Genomic DNA, 19,036 nt, shown 5'->3' with positions numbered 1-19,036 from the left:
CAATCCACTGCAATGCGGACTAAACCCTGTGCACTGCAGATAAGGTACGGCGTTTTTTTAATTTCCTGAAAAATTAAAGATTTGGAGATACGAGGATTCCGCCCGACAGCGACGACATTATGTATTATTCATATGCTGTGCATCTTAAAGCATATACTTAAAAACCCTAAAGTTGTCTAACCCAAAAGTTAAAGTTAAAACCTGACATGTCAATAATGTACAATTCACATCAGCTTTGTTTAGACAACTTGTTATACGCTTTTTTCATGTAATTGGATATTACTCACATAATCACACGTATATACAATAATACTGAATGCACATCTGGATCTCCTGTCATGCCCTGGAAGATTTAGAGGTCAAGTATTATAAACACTTAATACCACAAAACCACAAATCACTCTGAATCCTCCTGCATTGTAACTCAGGTGTGTAAATTGCTAATTGTTGACTCAGTTATCTCTAATTTTTGGACCCAGGAGAAGATGTGAATTGGAGCACCTCTTGGAAAATGTTAGGCCATGTTTTTTTTCTTGGCATCTCTTAGGACTCTGTGGGTATTAGAAATAGCTACAGAAACTGTGCGCAGCCAGACGAAGGCAGAGCAGTGAAGCTTCACCATATACCATGAATGCTGTAGCCCTTTCACCGTGCCTGTCCCTGTTGGCATTAGTACTATGGGTAGTGTGGGAGATAGTGGTGGGGACATCTCATGAGGAGCGATGTGTGTATCTGGACCATGCTCAGCATCTCGATACTGTGGGTCTCTCTCAGGATGGAGAGGTAATCATTGGTGCACTCTTTAATTTCTATGTGCTTCCACCAACCCTTGACCTGAGCTTCGTCAAAGAACCGTACCTGCTGTCCTGCTCTGAGTGAGTTCCTGCTTCTAATTCTTTCTTCAGTGTCTTCAGAAATTTACAAAACAAATCAATGATGTATTTGTCTGTTTATGATTTCTCCTCACAGGTGGAGCCCAACTCTGATCATTTTGATTATTGCATAATCTCCACAGCACCCTTTATATATATATATATATATATAATCAAAAATAAATAAATCCTACATTTCAACCAATACTATAACCAAACCTATACTGAGATACAATTTGTATTTGACATCGGTTGCTTTTACAGAACACAACCTGTATCTGGTTTAGGTAAACATGAGAGGTTTTAGATCTCTCTGTAATGTAATGCACAACATTCTTAGTACACGTCTGTAAATAGCAATTCAAACCTTTCTGCAGTTATACATACTTATAGTAATACAATAATTCACACAAACTGATTATTTTCTCAAAAAAAAAAAAATTATGTGACATGGGCATTTTAGGACTCACAGGACTCTGAATTTGCTTTTTTTTTATTTTTTTTATCACAGTTCTGATCCTGCATGTTAAAATAATAATAATAATAAAAAACTTTACAATCTTTTTTATTTTTATGTAATATGATATTCTTTAAAAAAAGTTGGATGTGAATTTGTTTTTTGTTTTTTTTGTTGTTGTTGTTTTAATGATTTTGCATGAGATGCTATGTTATTGTATTCTTACACAGTATTCTTGATAGCTGGCATCGCTACTGTTGTTCTTACACTTAAAAATCTTTCTGTATTTTATATCCATAGGACTAAAGCCCGGGTTTGTTCGTTTGTAAGCTTTTAATTATGTGGCTTCACTTTAATATAAATGATATTCTTTATAACTAAAAACCTTACAAAACAAATACTGAAAAAAATAGCTTTGTTGAAGCACATTTAAAAATAATTATTGACATGCTTCTGCTCGGTGTGTTACCGACAGTTTTTACTACTGTAGTAACTCTCTTTACTTATTTTTGTCAGTTTTCAGGAGAGTCCTGTGCAGTGGGCTCAGGCTCTTGTCTTTGCTGTGGAGGAGATTAACAGAAATCCTTTATTGCTCCCGGGGGTTCGACTGGGCTACCGAATCATAGACAGCTGCACACGCTACCCACATAGCCTAAGAGCAGCCATGTCTATGATCAGTGGTGGAAATGGCTCCTGTGATACCTCTCGACCTGCCCAACTGATCATCGGAGACTCCGCTTCCACACAGTGTATGATTCTGTCCAGAGTTCTGAGCCCACTGCATGTACCGATGGTGAGTGTCAGGCTAAAAAAAAAAAAAAGGCAATGTGAATAAACAGACAACAAGCCACTGTTTATAGAGGACGTTGTACACTCTACATAAACGGATAAACTGATCGTGCTGCATTGATCCATGTGGGTCCATAAAACACAGTTCCGTGTTTTAGAATTTTGTTTCAGTGGTGGAAAAATCTAGGCATCACTATTAGAATTATGATATTTAATATACTGTTTGTTTTCAGTCAAATGTGTTAATAAATTGCTGGGAAAATATGATGATGTGATAATATGCACTAAATTAAACAGTCATGCTCAAAATTAAATATCACTACGTAATATTAACCTAAATCTGTATTTACAGTTTTTTTTTTTTATTGTTGAAGCCATTTGTATGATTTTCTGTTCATAAGAAAATATTTTCACATTGTTATTGTTTATTATTTTTATTCAAACTAAAATGTTCTTGAACTGTAGTTGTACTGAAGTACTGAGTACTGAGTGACCATATGATTTAAAATGAATGAAACTTCTGACTTCTACACAGTAACTATATATATATATATATATATATAGTATATATATATATATATATATATATATATATATACGTATATATATACGTATATATATATATATATATATATATATATATATATATATATATATATATATATATATATACGTATATTTTAAATCATATATATATATATATAGTATATGGTCATTGAATTGAATATGCTTGATCCAAGTGTAGGTATCTGTCTGTCTGTCTGTCTATCTGTCTGTCTCTCTCACTGTCATCAGTGCACATGGTAATCATTTACATGGAGAGCTTAAAGATTCCTGTGGGTGGTCCCACGTGACACACTAATGATTACACTTAGCAAAAGCAGTTTATTCCCATGCATTATCTGCTTCCATTTTCCTATAACGTTTCCTATAATTTCAAATAAGTCACATAATTATTTGGCTCAATGGTGTTGGCAACAGATCAGTTTGTAGGATGGTACAGCATTATTGGAAATGCTGGCAGTATATCAGATAATTTTGTATATCCAAGAATATGGTGTATTTACAATATTATTAATTCACTGATCCAGATATATTGATTTTGTTCATCATGGTCTTCATGTATGTTGGGAATATTTTGTGTTTATCCCTCAGATCAGCTACCTGGCTACATGTGTGTGTCTCAGTAACAGACGAGAATATCCTAATTTCTTTCGCACCATCCCCAGTGACATGTATCAGGCTCGCACCATGGCCCAGATGGCCAGACGTTTTGGCTGGACGTGGGTTGGTGCTGTGGTAGCAGACAATGACTATGGACTCCAAGCAGTGCAGGCGTTTCAGGAAGAGACAAAAGGCACCGGCATCTGCCTAGCTTTTGTCACTACTCTTCTCCGTGAGAGACTGGCAAAAGATGTGGATCGTGCTGTGAAGATGGTGCAGAGCTCATCTGCTCGTGTGATCATGGTATTTGCTTGGTATATGGATGTGGAGATGTTCCTCACTGAGCTGGTTCGCAGAAACGTGACAGACCGCCAGTTCCTTGCCAGTGAGATCTGGAGTACCAGCAGCCTTCTCTTGAGCAACCCTGAGCTCTACACCATTGCACAAGGCACACTTGGTGTAGCTGTTAGGAGTGCACCCATTCCTGGATTTGAGAAACATCTGCAAGAGCTCCATCCCTCACGGAATCCACAAGATACCATCCTAAGAGTGTTATGGGAGAGGACGTTTGGCTGCAGCCCAGTGCAGAACAACATGGTAGCCTCTCAGAGTGTCTTACCACCATGCAGTGGGAAGGAGAGTCTCGAGAAGGTTCAGAATGGTGTTACAGATGTCTCCAACTTAAGAGCCACTTATAACGTATATCTGGCTGTTTATGCAGCTGCATATGCGCTCCACTCTCTGCTGAACTGCACTGCACCAAACAGCTCTGACCCAAAGCTGACCCCAGGCTGCTCATCTCCAGACATCATCACTACACAACAGGTGAGATGTATGATTTATAACATTTGATGTTATTTTGCGTTCATGTTAGCATTTTATTTACGATCTTTCATTTATACTACTGATAAAACTAATCAGTGATGCATCTACATTTAAACACGGAACTGAGTATTTAAGGAATAAATCACAACTGGCTTCCATGACTGAGTTTAATGATGCAATGTAATCACAATTCTCTAAACCTTAAACATTTTAAATTGTTAAAAGAAGCACAATGTTTTTTATTACCTTCATTAAGATTGGTAAAGTTGCATAATGGTTTACAGCATCGTTAAGATAGTTCTTAAGATAGATAGTTCCTGTTATCATTTATATTATAGCAGCTATAAATATAAACAACATTTTTTACACTCACCATTTTCATTACTAAGAAATATTTAATAAGACAAATATGAATGATACAATTTCATGCTATGCAAAATGCAAAATGAAAAAAAAAAGAAGTCTAGCTGACCTTCCTCTTGTCCTTCAGCTCGTAGAGCACCTTAAGCTGGTGAACTTCACCACTCAGCTGGGAGAGAAGTTTTACTTTGAAGATGGTGAGACTCCAGCCGTGTATGACATAGTGAATTGGCAGAGAGGTCCAGGAGGAGCCTTGCAGTATGTCCTTATCGGCCGACTGGAGGGTTCAAACCTCATCATTAATGAATCTGCCATCAGCTGGCCAGGAAACTCCAACAAGGCAAGTCTTCCAGGGATGCCTCATTGTTGCAAAAAAAGCTTCAGTACATTCTCCTGACTTGGTCCTTGGCACTTACGTGGTGTTTCATATGTTATAGCCATATATTTTGTTACAGCACATATCCTTCTGTAAATCTGTATATTATGTTCATAGTACACACACATCTGTAAATTACTTCCATATTACCACTTTATTTAACTTATTTAACTCTTGTAAACGGGGGCATGGTGGCTTAGTGGTTAGCACGTTCGCCTCACACCTCCAGGGTTGGGGGTTCGATTCCCGCCTCCGCCTTGTGTGTGTGGAGTTTGCATGTTCTCCCCGTGCCTCGGGGGTTTCCTCCAGGTACTCCGGTTTCCTCCCCCGGTCCAAAGACATGCATGGTAGGTTGATTGGCATTTCTAGAAAATTGTCCCTAGTGTGAGTTGTAATTATTAACTGTTTTATAGTCAATAAGTTATGAAAAGCATCATAAAAAGCATACAATTTTGTATGCAATTGGGTCCCTATTCTTGAGTCCTTTTTATCTGATCATTGCAGGTTCCTGTGTCTGTGTGCACTGCAGAATGTCCCCGAGGTACACGCAAAGCTATAGTGAAAGGCCTGCCATCTTGCTGCTTTGGCTGCCTGCCATGTGCTGAAGGTGAATTCAGCAACATCACAGGTCATCAAAAGTCCCTTTATCACTGTAGACAGTTGCTAAAAATAAAGTTCTGCTTACTTTATCCACATCGTAAGGCCACAACAGAAAACAATGATGCATTTGTTACTATTTCTGTCATTAACACAAATGTAGTCCCTTTGAAATATTCATTAGACATTCTTTGGAAATATTATTAATGAATAAATTATTGAATAATTTTTAAATAGTAATATTTTTAGTTTAATAAATATGTAATTAAATGAATCAATAAATTATTATTATTATTATTGTTATTATTGTTATTATTATTATTATTATTATTATTATTATTATTATTAACAATAATAATAATAATAATAATAATAATAACGATAATAATAATAATTATTTATAAATATAAAAATAATAATAATAATAATAATAATAATAATAATATAATATAGCTTGTATCTTATATTTTATAATATTAAATATTAAGTATATCTTATATAATATTAAATATTAAGTATATCTTATATATACTTAATATCGCAGATATTAAGTGACATTGTGACAAGAGTGTGAGATTCTTAAAAAAATGGAAAATGACTGAGAAATAGGACGTGCTAAAGGTTTTTTTCTCCTCTACAGGCTCACTAGAATGTCATCGTTGCCCACCAGAGTTCTGGTCCAATAGTCTCAGGACTGCATGTGTACCACGTGAGGTTGAGTACCTCTCCTTCAATGAGACCATGGGCATCACCTTGACTACTGTCGCTGTGTGCGGTGCCATGATGACAGCAGCTGTGGGTGTGGTCTTTGTGTACTACAGACAGACTCCTATTGTTAAGGCCAACAATTCTGAGCTGAGCTTCCTGCTCTTGCTGTCACTGAAACTCTGCTTCCTGTGTTCACTGGTGTTTGTGGGTCAGCCCTCATTATGGTCATGCAGGCTACAGCAAGCGGCGTTCGGGATCAGTTTTGTTCTGTGTATCTCTTGCATCCTGGTCAAAACCATAGTGGTTCTGGTTGCATTTCGTTCAGCTAGACCTGGATCTGCAGCCCTTATGAAGTGGTTTGGACCAGGCCAGCAAAGAGGAAGCGTTATGTTCTTTACCTGTATCCAGGTGATTATCTGTGCTGTATGGTTGTCCCTCAGTCCCCCCTTTCCTCACCGCAACTTAAGCATTCAAGGGTCAAAGATTATCTTAGAGTGCATGGTGGGGTCAGTGACAGGCTTTTCTCTGGTTTTGGGCTACATTGGACTGTTAGCTGCCATTTGCTTTCTTCTGGCCTTCTTCGCCCGGAAGCTTCCAGACAACTTTAACGAAGCCAAATTCATCACTTTCAGCATGTTGATCTTCTGTGCTGTGTGGATCACCTTTGTTCCAGCATACATCAGCTCCCCTGGAAAGTACAGTGTCGCCGTAGAGATATTTGCCATCCTGGCTTCCAGTTTTGGTGTCCTGATCTGTATATTTGCCCCAAAATGTTACATCATTTTGCACAAACCAGAAAAGAACACCAAGAAATTTCTCATGGGGAAAACACAATAGAAAACAGAATCTGCTGTGATTTAGTCACTGATTTCTCATTAATAATGAAAGAATGTTCATCAATTATAGTGTCCACTTTGTGTCCTTTTTCCAATATTTCCAATATAAGTGAATAAATATTTGATGTATCCCCAGAGTGTATTGGTGTAAATGTTAAAATGATGATAGTTAATACTCACTAAATTATTGTTTTTCTCCACACAAAAATGTTTTGTACTGTAATTGCTATTTATCGATTAAAGGCATACAGATTTTGGTACTAAGTGCTTGTCCTATGGCATTCTGTGTGGCTCCGAGGATGGATTCATAACCTGAACAATGATGTGCGGTCATTTGTTGTATCTGAATGTTATTAAGAAAAGTGACTATCTGGTGTGGTTCATTTAGTGTAAGTGGACGTGACAGAACAATAAAAAGTTGAGTGATTTAGACACATATGTGACTGGACTATAACCACCACTGCGGTCTACAGCCAAGACTCCTGTGGCCATGCCGCATCCTCTGTGATTTAGAGATGAAGCATAGTGTTGTAGTCAGGTAAACCTGGAGCTGTCGGGAAGCTCAGGGATTGTTTGAATTAACGGAAAGTGTTCATCGTTTCCATTCAACAGTATCTCTATGTCTTGGTGCAACACTTGTCTTTATGTGAACATTCAGGTATATACTATTCTACATTACATCTTCTACTCTACAACTACTTCTATTCTACAGCAGTGCACATCTTTCCCTGAAAGCAGAACATTGTCTGCAGATTTCAGTAGAGAACAATCTTCCAGCAGGATGAGTAACACCATTCTGGGCAGTTTTTTAATAGGGTTATTGACATATTCAGAGTTTAAATACTGTTCAAGACAAAAATAATAACCCAGTATTAAAAATGGACTTTAGTGCAAAGTGAACCAATATGGAGTCTACCATAAACCAGGTGGGAGTCCAGAAGGTGTTTGATTGTGTAAGATGGTACACACTTTGCTTACCTAAGAACCTTAAAAAGGTCCATGTGCTGAGGGGCCAGAATGTATGACTCTAGGCACAGAGGCAGATCCTTACTGTAGATGATGGCCTAGGAAAAGTGGATCCCAGCAATTGGTGTATCATTCTAAAGAGTGGGAGTTTGCCAGGACATTTTTCCATATTTGCTCGCATTGCTGATTGCATTGCTCTTCCTGCTCCCCAAAAAATGATGGAGGGTACCCAAACTGATACTCAAAAGGTGACACCAACAATGCCCCTTTTCCACCAAAAAGAACCGAGTGCTGGTTCAGAGCTAGCACTGTTGCTGGTTCAAAGTTGGTTCCACTGGCGAACCTTCTAAGAACCGGTTTATCTTTCCACCGGCTAGAGAGCATCACAGAGCCGAGTCTGACGTCACTGTATACGTGTCACGTGTCCCAGCAACGTTAGCGCAGCAGCGACAAACACAAACACATCAACAATGGCAGATGTTGCTTTACTGTTAATGCTCATGGCTTTGTGAACCTACATTAACACCCAAACGCGGCGAATCCAATGTGTACGTGCAGCTCCATGTAATCTGTATAAACGGAGGTTGTTATCGAGAAAGTACATAACGTTATTTTATCATTAACACAGAAAAAACTTAGCCTTAGCATGTAGCTACTTACTATCATGTGTGCTGATAATGTATCATATCGCGGTAAAGTAAAAGTGTATTAAACATTAGTATACTTAAACTACATTATCAAATGCGCTAACATTAATCCCAACCACAGCCCCGCCCACAGCCCCTGACACAAGCGGTTCTTTAGTCTAGACCAGCAAAGTTTTGGTGCTACTCAAGAACCACTTTTCCTGGTTCAGAGCCGGTGCTTTGGCTGTCGAAAAAGAAAGAACTGGTTCTAAATTAGGCTCCGACCCAGCACTCAAACTGCCCCAGTGGAAAAGGGGCACAAGAGGTGGGATTGGTTGAGACCAGACAGCAAATGGGTCTTTTCCAAGTCTGTATTAATTCACTTAGACTGGCCAATGGGATATGGATGGAACCCTGAGGGATAACTCTGCAATCTGCTTTGCAGATGGTACCTTGAATGTCCTTGAATCTAGCGGCCTTTTTGAAATTTCTAAATATGCCATTAACAAGGTCCAGTAAAATTAACCCCAAAATGAGTTGCAACTCAGGATTAAAGAAAAACATATCTGCTCCTCTTGTTTATCTACACTTAAAGTTATTGGTTTACCAGAACTAAGGGTCTGGCAGACAATCGGTGAGACAGAGTTAGGACTCATGAGGAAGTGGAAGATTTAGGGTCATGTCTAGGTCAGAATCAATGTAAAATCCTGCAACTCCCGAATCCATAAGTTCACACACCGGGCTATTAAATTCTATTTATGTGAGAAGTTAGAGTGTTGTTTTGAAACTTGGATAATGTTTTGCATCGTCACTGTAATATCCTACATTCTGTACGTTGAGATGTTTAACTGCTACTGATATTTAATGCATTATATTCAGGAAAAAAAACAAAAACAGTAGCTTCTTCAGAGTTAACCTTAGCAACTTACTGTATATAGTAACTCATTACATTATCTCACTCATCTCACTGCATGATCACACACTCATCTGGGTGTCTAATTCCTAACTGATGAGTAATTATATCTAATTCCTGGACCCAGGAGAAGGAGGTGTGATTTGGAACACCTCAGACCACTTTAGTCCATGTTTTTCTTTCTTTTCTTTTCTATTTTTTTCTTTTATCTCTCAGGAATTTCGGGTATTAGAAATAGCTCCAGAAACCGTGTGCTGTCAGAGGAAGGCAGAACAGTTTCATGCTTCACAAGATCCATGACTGCTGCAGTCCTTTCATCATGCCTGTCCCTGCTGGCATTTTTATTATGGGTAGTGTGTGAGGTTGTGCTGGGTACATCTCAGGAGGAGAGGTGTGTGTATCTGGACCATGCACAGCATATTGACACTGTGGGTCTCTCTCAGGATGGAGATGTGGTCATCGGATCACTCATCAATTTCTACATGCAGCCACCAGGGCTTGACATGAGCTTCACCAAAGAACCGTACCTGCAGCCCTGCTATGAGTGAGTGAGTTCTCTGGCTCTCGGTATCTATCAGCTATCAGCTAATAATGGAGATGCAGGAAATTTTCACCAAATATCATGTTTGTTTATGATTTCTTTTTGCAGGCAAACCTGGATCATTTGTCAGTGCATACATCTTTTTTACTAGCAAACTTTCACTAGACAAATCAGTGTTATCGGATGTTTACGTGCAAGCCGTCCTGTCAAAATGTCAGGGTTACTGTTTTTAATTATTCACTTGTTTTTTCCACAGAGGAACAAAATAGCTATGAAGGGCAAAATGAAATTAGATCTTGGTCTTGAAGGTCACAGCAATGGGCACCGATGAAGTGATATTTTCCCTTCTTCACCCCATCAGCTTTCCTAGCAACTAGTGTTAAATCTGGTCTCTTAATCATCACAGTATTTATTACGTACAGTATAGCGTGTTTCACTGGAATATTTGAACTTATTTAAATGTAAACCACAATGACTCAAAAACATTGTACTGTGCATATAAGTAATCTACACTGTTTAATGATGAATTCTGTGGTTCTAATGAATTGGGAGTATATTGTTGTAGACCAGTGGTCTTCACTATTTGTTTCATGTGAGCCACACTGATAGGACAAAGTCAATAGGAAAGTATGCCAAGTTATTCAGTCTTAAATAGCTTATCTGCTTAAATACAATGTACAATATTGCAGTACAATAATTACTCGAGTTGCGGATGACGCATGCTCCCCATCAGTTACCTCTTTTTGTCACTGTCACATTGCTTTGTTGCTGTTCATTTTGTGTGTTTGATAAGAAATCGATCCATTTTTTAGTCCGTGTGTACAGTAAACACAAGTTGTTAACTAGCATGAAGCACAAACTAGCTTCTGGCAGGCCGCCAAAAACTGGCTATTGCGCAGAACGCAGTGAGTCACTGACGAGTCAAATAATATATATAAATATATATTATTATTTGTAATAGAGCACATTCGTTTTTCTATGCTTCCCTGATTGTTTTTAAATGTTATTTAAATGAAAAATACATTTTAACCACATGATCATATCATCGTATTGTTTACTGCCATGCGAGCCGCATATTAAAGCTTGGCGAGCCGCAGGAGACTCGCGAGCCGCGCAATGAGTAACACTGTTGTAGACAAAAAAATGTTTCCGAAATTGTTTTAAGGGTTTTGTAGGATTTAATATACAGTTGAAAACATCCTGGGCTACAAAAAGTGTACTAAACTGTACCAGGCACTGGGATAGTACTTTGAAGTGTACACCTTTTGAGCTTCTAGTAATTGTTATAGTATAGTATACCTTTTAGTGTACAGTAACTGTAATTATGATTCAATTATAGACTTAGATCTCTTTTTAGTCAAATCTCAAGTTAAAGGATACAAATGAACGGTAAAAAAAAGATGCGTGACTGATGGTATCGTTGACGTAATATTTTCTTGGTAATACAGTAACATGTGAAATGATGTTTCTTGTACAATCTGTTTTTAAATCTCTGCACATCATAACCAATGCATCAGTGTAAATAACAATTCAGCCTGTAACTCAGTGAGTTAAATGCTGAGAAATGCCTGTCTTTGTCACACACTATTCATGCATTCACAATCACATTATCGATTAATCTGTCCATAATCAAGTTAATTTTGTGTTGAATTTATTAAAATTAAAAGTATCTTATTTGAACTTTCTTAAAATGTTTGATTATATGTCCTGAAAATATGGGGGAAAACATTCTTTGCTTATTTTGTCTGTTTGTCTGTTTTTAGTCTCTTATTTCATTTTTTCAGATTGTAGCACCGAGAGCCATCTCAAACACCCCCCCCTATACATAAAGTATATGTTATACTCTCTAAACAAAATTATTTAATTGTTATATTGTGCGATTGTGATATAATGAATTTGATGACAATATTCAATAGCCATAAATACTGTGTACTAATTAATTATTATATCTGAATTTAACTAATAATATAATAAAATAATAATAATAGAATTAGATATAAATAAAATTGTAACATCTAGCATATCATTTAAAAATCGTATTCACTTTTTAAAACTTTGTTATAACCTTTTTTACAGAAATACTTTGTCCAACTTCAACAATACTTTTTTGAAAAAAAAATTGAAAAAAAAAAGTATAAACGTAAATACATGGGTAAATACGTAAATACGTAGATTTGAAATTAATTTCTAGATTTTGAGCTGTCTTTTTATATTGCAGTTCATATACAGTTAATAATAAATACATCACGTTTCCAAACCTTTTCAAGCATCCAACCAATCCCAAATCAAGTTTTACTTTTTCATAACTTTAACATGATTTACCATATATGGATATGACATTTTACAACTTGTGTGTGTGTGTGTGTGTTACTTTATCAATTATTGCAAGGTTGTATCTCAGTCACTATTAATTCTCCTCACGGTGTCTTTTCAGGTTTCAGGAGAGTCCTGTGCAGTGGGCTCAGGCTCTTGTCTTTGCTGTGGAGGAGATTAACAGAAATCCTTTATTGCTCCCGGGGGTTCGACTGGGCTACCGTATCATGGATAGCTGCTCGCGCTACCCGCATAGCCTAAGAGCAGTCATGTCTATGATCAGTGGTGGAAATGGCTCCTGTGAGACCTCTCGACCTGCCAAACTGATCATCGGAGACTCCGCTTCCACCCAGTGTATGATTCTGTCCAGAGTTCTGAGCCCACTGCATGTACCGATGGTGAGTGTCAGGCTGATCAGTGTGATAATAATTTCACCAGTCTCAAAGTGTGGGTCACAAAACATCACCGGGCATCTACAGTTTTATCTTTTTGTTCCAGTGGTGAAAATAACAATGCACTATTATTAAGTACCATTATTTTTATTATTTACTTCTAATATGTATTTGATTGCTCACTCGAATGGGTTCAATCCAAACCAACATAACTGAATAAAGCAGCCTTAAATAATGCCAATTTATTGTATTATAAATTATAAAAATATAAATTATTTATATATTTATATATATTTATATATTTATATTTATTTATTTATTTATATTTATATATTATGTCATGTTTGGGCATGACATAATAATAATAATTTTAAATTTCTAAGTAAATATACAGAATAAAATTGTTCACATGTAAATAATTATTGTATTATTTCTGAGTAACTGTATCGTATTCATTAGATAAATGCAGAAGTTAACGAAAGTCAAATCGGTGAAAATGTTATGCAATCAGATAAATAAAAAGTTTGTGTTCATTAGTGCTCAATGATGACCCACACAAGTGTTATTTATTTATTTGTATTTACTTACACCAGGGTCAGTAAGATGATAATTGTTTGGCTGAAAATTGTTGAGAGCAAAAAAAAAAAAAAGTACATGGTCTGATTTTCAAACATTTATATCATAGCACAGATCCTGAGCACAGATCACTGGGATATTACAGTAGATCAAAGCTTCTGATGTATTGTGAATTTTATTTTGTGAGTCAGTGTCAATCAGATAGTATGTACAGTATGTATCCAAAATTGTGATGGTCATATAATATTGTTCATCATGATCTTCATGTATGTTGGGAATATATTGTGTTTATCCCTCAGATCAGCTACCTGGCTACATGTGTGTGTCTCAGTAACAGACGAGAATATCCTAATTTCTTTCGCACCATCTCCAGTGACATGTATCAGGCTCGCACCATGGCCCAGATGGCCAGACGTTTTGGCTGGACATGGGTAGGTGCTGTGGTGGAAGAAAATGACTATGGACTCCAGGCGTTGCAAGCATTTAAGGAAGAAACAAAAGGCACCGGCATCTGCCTAGCTTTTGTCAGCACTATCTTCCGTGAGAGACTGGCAAAAGATGTGGATCGTGCTGTGAAGATGGTGCAGAGCTCATCTGCTCGTGTGATAATTGTGATTGTGTGGGATATGGATGTGGAGATGTTCCTCACTGAGCTGGTTCGTAGAAATGTGACGGACCGACAGTTCTTGGCCAGTGAAGTTTGGAGTACCAGCAGCCTTCTCTTGAGTAACCCTGCACTCAACACTATTGCACAAGGCACACTGGGTGTAGCTGTTAGGAGTGCACCCATTCCTGGATTTGAGAAACATCTGCAAGAGCTCCATCCCTCACGGTATCCTCGAGATACCATCCTGAGAGAATTATGGGAGAGGACGTTTGGCTGCAGCCCAGTGCAGAACAACATGGTAGCCTCTCAGAGTGTCTTACCACCATGCAGTGGGAAGGAGAGTCTTGATGGAGTACAGAATAGTGTTACAGATGTCTCCAACTTAAGAGCCACTTATAACGTATATCTGGCTGTTTATGCGGCTGCATATGCGCTCCACTCTCTGCTAAACTGCACTGCACCAAACAGCTCTGACCCCAAGCTGACCCCAGGCTGCTCATCTCCAGACATCATCACTACACAACAGGTGCCATTAAGAATTATTTCAATTACTATTGTTAATGTATGTATGTAAAAGTAGTACAAAATATAGACCTTTTTTCACTTATAATATATTACTCAAATTACTCACCTAAAGTGTTTTTCAGTATTTTAATTTTTGAGTGTAAAAACTGGGGGCACAATGGCTTAGTGGTTAGCACGTTCGCCTCACACCTCCAGGGTTGGGGGTTCGATTCCCGCCTCCGCCTTGTGTGTGTGGAGTTTGCATGTTCTCCCCGTGCCTCGGGGGTTTCCTCCAGGTACCCCGGTTTCCTCCCCCGGTCCAAAGACATGCATGGTAGGTTGATTGGCATCTCTGGAAAATTGTCCGTAGTGTGTGATTGCGTGAGTGAATGAGAGTGTGTGTGTGTGTGCCCTGCGATGGGTTGGCACTCCGTCCAGGGTGTATCCTGCCTTGATGCCCGATGACACCTGAGATAGGCACAGGCTCCCCGTGACCTGAGGTAGTTCGGATAAACGGTAGAAGATGAATGAATGAATGAGTCTAAAAACTCAAAGTCTAAACATATTGTTATGCGAAAAGTTTTTTTGTTTAGCTTTCTGGATTGTTTTTTAACATTTTAATTATTTTAAGCTAAAGTCAGTGGAAAAAAGCAAGACCAATTCCAAAACTTGAATAATGTCAAAGTGTGTAAAATGTAAAAACTGTGTAAATTTAAGCTTTTATCCAAAACGCGACAGTCCTTCTAGCTCACCTTCCTCTTGTCCTTCAGCTCTTAGAGCACCTTAAGCTGGTGAACTTCACTACTCACCTGGGAGAGAAGTTTTACTTTCAAGATGGTGAGACCCCAGCCGTGTATGACATAGTGAATTGGCAGAGAGGTCCAGGAGGAGCCTTGCAGTATGTCCTTATCGGCCGACTGGAGGGTTCAAACCTCATCATTAATGAATCTGCCATCAGCTGGCCAGGAAACTCCAACAAGGTAATTACAGTAGGATTTACATACTGTATGAATTCAATTCAATTCAATTCGATTCAAGTTTATTTGTATAGCGCTTTTTACAATTGACGTTGTCTCAAAGCAGCTTTACAGAACATAAACATAGAACAAAAAGTTAATATAAAGAATAATATAAAGATTAATATAATACAAAATTCAAGATTAATATTAGATATATTTAGTTCACAATGTGCATGTATTTATCCCCAATAAGCAAGTCTGAGGTGACTCAGGTGACTGTGGGGAGGAAAAACTCCCTTAGACGGTAAAGGAAGAAACCTTGAGAGGAACCAGACTCAAAGGGGAACCTCATCCTCATATGGGTGACACTGGAGGGTGTGATTATAAATATAAAGTCTAACAAATGTTGTACAGATGCAAAAAATATAGGCAGTATAGTCTTATATTTTGATCTTATGACCTTAAATATTAGATTTTTTTTTAAATATATACTTTAATAATGCTTTAAAAATGTCCTAATATGATTTTTCAACAAAAAAAGCCAAAAAAGCGATTTTGATATAAACCAATTTTCAAATTTTTGTCAAAAATGTATGATGAATCCTGCTTGGAAAAAGAAACAAATGTCACAGTCTCCAGAAAAAATGTGTCAGATTTCGGCTTATTTATAGTATTTTAATGTAGAAATGTTTCATTATTTTTTTCTATTTTTATTTAATTTTCAGTGCCCAAATTGTTCAAACAAGCCATTTGTTCAAACCAACACATAAACTCTGTTATTTAGCTCTTACACACATCATAAATCTTTTTATTTAGCAAACTATCATTTCGTCGCTGTCAGGCGGAATCCTCGTATCTCCAAAACCGTTATTTTTCAGGAAATGAAAAAAACGGCTTACCTTATCTGCAGTGCACAGGGTTTAGTCTGCGTTGCAATGGATTGTCTTGCGCTAAATTCCTGTCCTCAGACGAGCACCAGAACTAGCGGAGGTCAAGATTTTTTTTTCTTTGAGCCCAGTGTTTTGAAGACATTTCAGAAGACGTGTTGATTCGTTGCGACTCTTATTAAGGAGAAATATGCCGTGAAGCTCTCCCGCGGAGTGAGGAAGAGGTGGACAGTTGAAGTGTCCAATGGAGTTATAAGATTTGCGCTCAAGCTATTTTCAAGACTTTAGATTGGTTAATAACTTGTAAAAATAACAGACCCACGTGGGGACTGACCAATAGCATCGATATGTGAAAAAATATGAAATTGCCAAAATTTGGACATACGAGGTTTCCGCCCGACAGCGACGATTTGCATATCTGTGCTGAAAAAAACTGAAAATTGTTATTGACTGCTACACTCCATTGAAAATTGATTGTTTGAAATGGAATTTTTCAGGTTCCTGTATCTGTGTGTACTGCTGAATGCCTCCAAGGCACACGGAAGTTTATAGAGAAAGGCCGGCCAGTTTGCTGCTTTGACTGCCTGCCCTGTGCCGAAGGCGAATTCAGCAACATCACAGGTCAAAAACTCTTCAATTTTCACTTTAATTACGTGTGACAACAAGCCCTTTGTGTACAATCCAGGAAATTATTGACAATTCTCTTTCCTAACTTTCTATGGAATCATTTTTCACTCTTCCCCAATGTTGTTGAATTTACAGTTCTGATTGTCAGAAGATGTTAATAATTATTCTTATAAATATTACTTTATCCCAGTAGCTCAGACAGATCCTATAACAAGCCAAATCATAGGTTCACATTAATGTGCCCGTTCTAATACGTTTTGTTTCCTTGGTAACAACTTACAAATGAAATTATATAATAAAAACCCATACCCATAATGCTATTTAAAAACATGTATAATCATTGATAGGTTGAATATTTCTATAATTAGATATTTATTTCTATTGGAGTAAAGGAGTCTCTGATGTCACTGCTTTGTAACAGTTAGAGTTAATGCTGTAACATGAGGGGTGATAGTGTTAATAGAAATTACATATAATTCTTACGGATACAAATTTGATGTGCTTCAATAAATACAACACTGTGGGATTTGCTGCTCTGGAAAAATGATATATTCTGTGGTATAAGCATTAACTCTGATCTGAATGCAGTAAATGAGCAATAATTTATTTCATACTGTACTTAATACATTTCTCACAGAACTCTACTGTGATCTACAATGTGCTTATGCTGGTCATAAATGTGCACTAAAATTGTCATGCCCAAACCTCATAGTCACATAGCACCTGTGTTATTCTGAAGATCTGCTATTCTACCTTAAGGGTAGGGTATTAATCTAGGGACCAAACTGAGTGTTTTTTTTTTTTTAATCTCTTTTACAGGCTCACTAGAATGTCATCGTTGCCCACCAGAGTTCTGGTCCAATAGTCTCAGGACTGCATGTGTACCACGTGAGGTTGAGTACCTCTCCTTCAATGAGACCATGGGCATCACCTTGACTACTGTCGCTGTGTGCGGTGCCATGATGACAGCAGCTGTGGGTGTGGTCTTTGTGTACTACAGACAGACTCCTATTGTTAAGGCCAACAATTCTGAGCTGAGCTTCCTGCTCTTGCTGTCACTGAAACTCTGCTTCCTGTGTTCACTGGTGTTTGTGGGTCAGCCCTCATTATGGTCATGCAGGCTACAGCAAGCGGCGTTCGGGATCAGTTTTGTTCTGTGTATCTCCTGCATCCTGGTCAAAACCATAGTGGTTCTGGTTGCATTTCGTTCAGCTAGACCTGGATCTGCAGCCCTTATGAAGTGGTTTGGACCAGGCCAGCAAAGAGGAAGCGTTATGTTCTTTACCTGTATCCAGGTGATTATCTGTGCTGTATGGTTGTCCCTCAGTCCCCCCTTTCCTCACCGCAACTTAAGCATTCAAGGGTCAAAGATCATCTTAGAGTGCATGGTGGGGTCAGTGACAGGCTTTTCTCTGGTTTTGGGCTACATTGGACTGTTAGCTGCCATTTGCTTTCTTCTGGCCTTCTTCGCCCGGAAGCTTCCAGACAACTTTAACGAAGCCAAATTCATCACTTTCAGCATGTTGATCTTCTGTGCTGTGTGGATCACCTTTGTTCCAGCATACATCAGCTCTCCTGGAAAGTACAGTGTCGCCGTAGAGATATTTGCCATCCTGGCTTCCAGTTTTGGTCTCTTAATCTGTATATTTGCCCCAAAATGTTACATCATTTTACTCAGACCAGAAAACAACACCAAGAAATTTCTCATGGCAAAAGTACAATAACAAACAGCCTCTACGGTGTGACAGTTACTCAGTGCGACAGCTTTCTCATGTTCATCGATTGCTCTGTACTTCCATTGTACAAAATAATGTGACCAAATACTTTGATGGTACTTTTTAGATACATCCAGAGAGGATTGATAGAAATGGCAAAATGATGGTTGTTAATATTTAATAAATCATCTGTTTTCCTCTGCATGAAGTTCTTGTGAGGTTTTTCTGATTGCCTTTTATGTAAAAAAGACATTCCAGTTGCTGCCCTTTATTAAGTCAAATGGAGTGTAATATAATATAATAATTATATTAATAAACAAAACAACAACAAAACAACAACAACAACAACAATAATAATAATAATAGTAGTAGTAATAATGACAATAACAATAACTAACAATAATAATAATACAAATAATAATAATA

At 37.7% G+C, this 19,036-nt stretch overlaps 2 protein-coding genes across 2 annotated transcripts; both read left to right on the top strand.

Moving 5' to 3' along the window:
* Positions 1 to 627: 627 nt before the first annotated feature.
* LOC132851166 (extracellular calcium-sensing receptor-like) lies at positions 628 to 7,044 on the top strand. The gene is made up of 6 exons (XM_060877803.1): positions 628 to 875; positions 1,846 to 2,122; positions 3,274 to 4,107; positions 4,598 to 4,807; positions 5,348 to 5,471; positions 6,081 to 7,044. The coding sequence occupies exons 1-6, from the start codon at positions 628 to 630 to the stop codon at positions 6,983 to 6,985; spliced, it is 2,598 nt and encodes an 865-aa protein (XP_060733786.1). The 3' UTR covers positions 6,986 to 7,044.
* Positions 7,045 to 9,785: 2,741 nt separating this feature from the next.
* LOC132851165 (extracellular calcium-sensing receptor-like) lies at positions 9,786 to 18,619 on the top strand. The gene is made up of 6 exons (XM_060877802.1): positions 9,786 to 10,033; positions 12,465 to 12,741; positions 13,611 to 14,444; positions 15,193 to 15,402; positions 16,766 to 16,889; positions 17,715 to 18,619. The coding sequence occupies exons 1-6, from the start codon at positions 9,786 to 9,788 to the stop codon at positions 18,617 to 18,619; spliced, it is 2,598 nt and encodes an 865-aa protein (XP_060733785.1).
* Positions 18,620 to 19,036: the final 417 nt, after the last annotated feature.

Source organism: Tachysurus vachellii, chromosome 9 (assembly GCF_030014155.1).
Source record: "Tachysurus vachellii isolate PV-2020 chromosome 9, HZAU_Pvac_v1, whole genome shotgun sequence".
NCBI lineage: Eukaryota > Metazoa > Chordata > Actinopteri > Siluriformes > Bagridae > Tachysurus > Tachysurus vachellii.
This window is presented reverse-complemented; position numbering and strand designations above follow the sequence as displayed.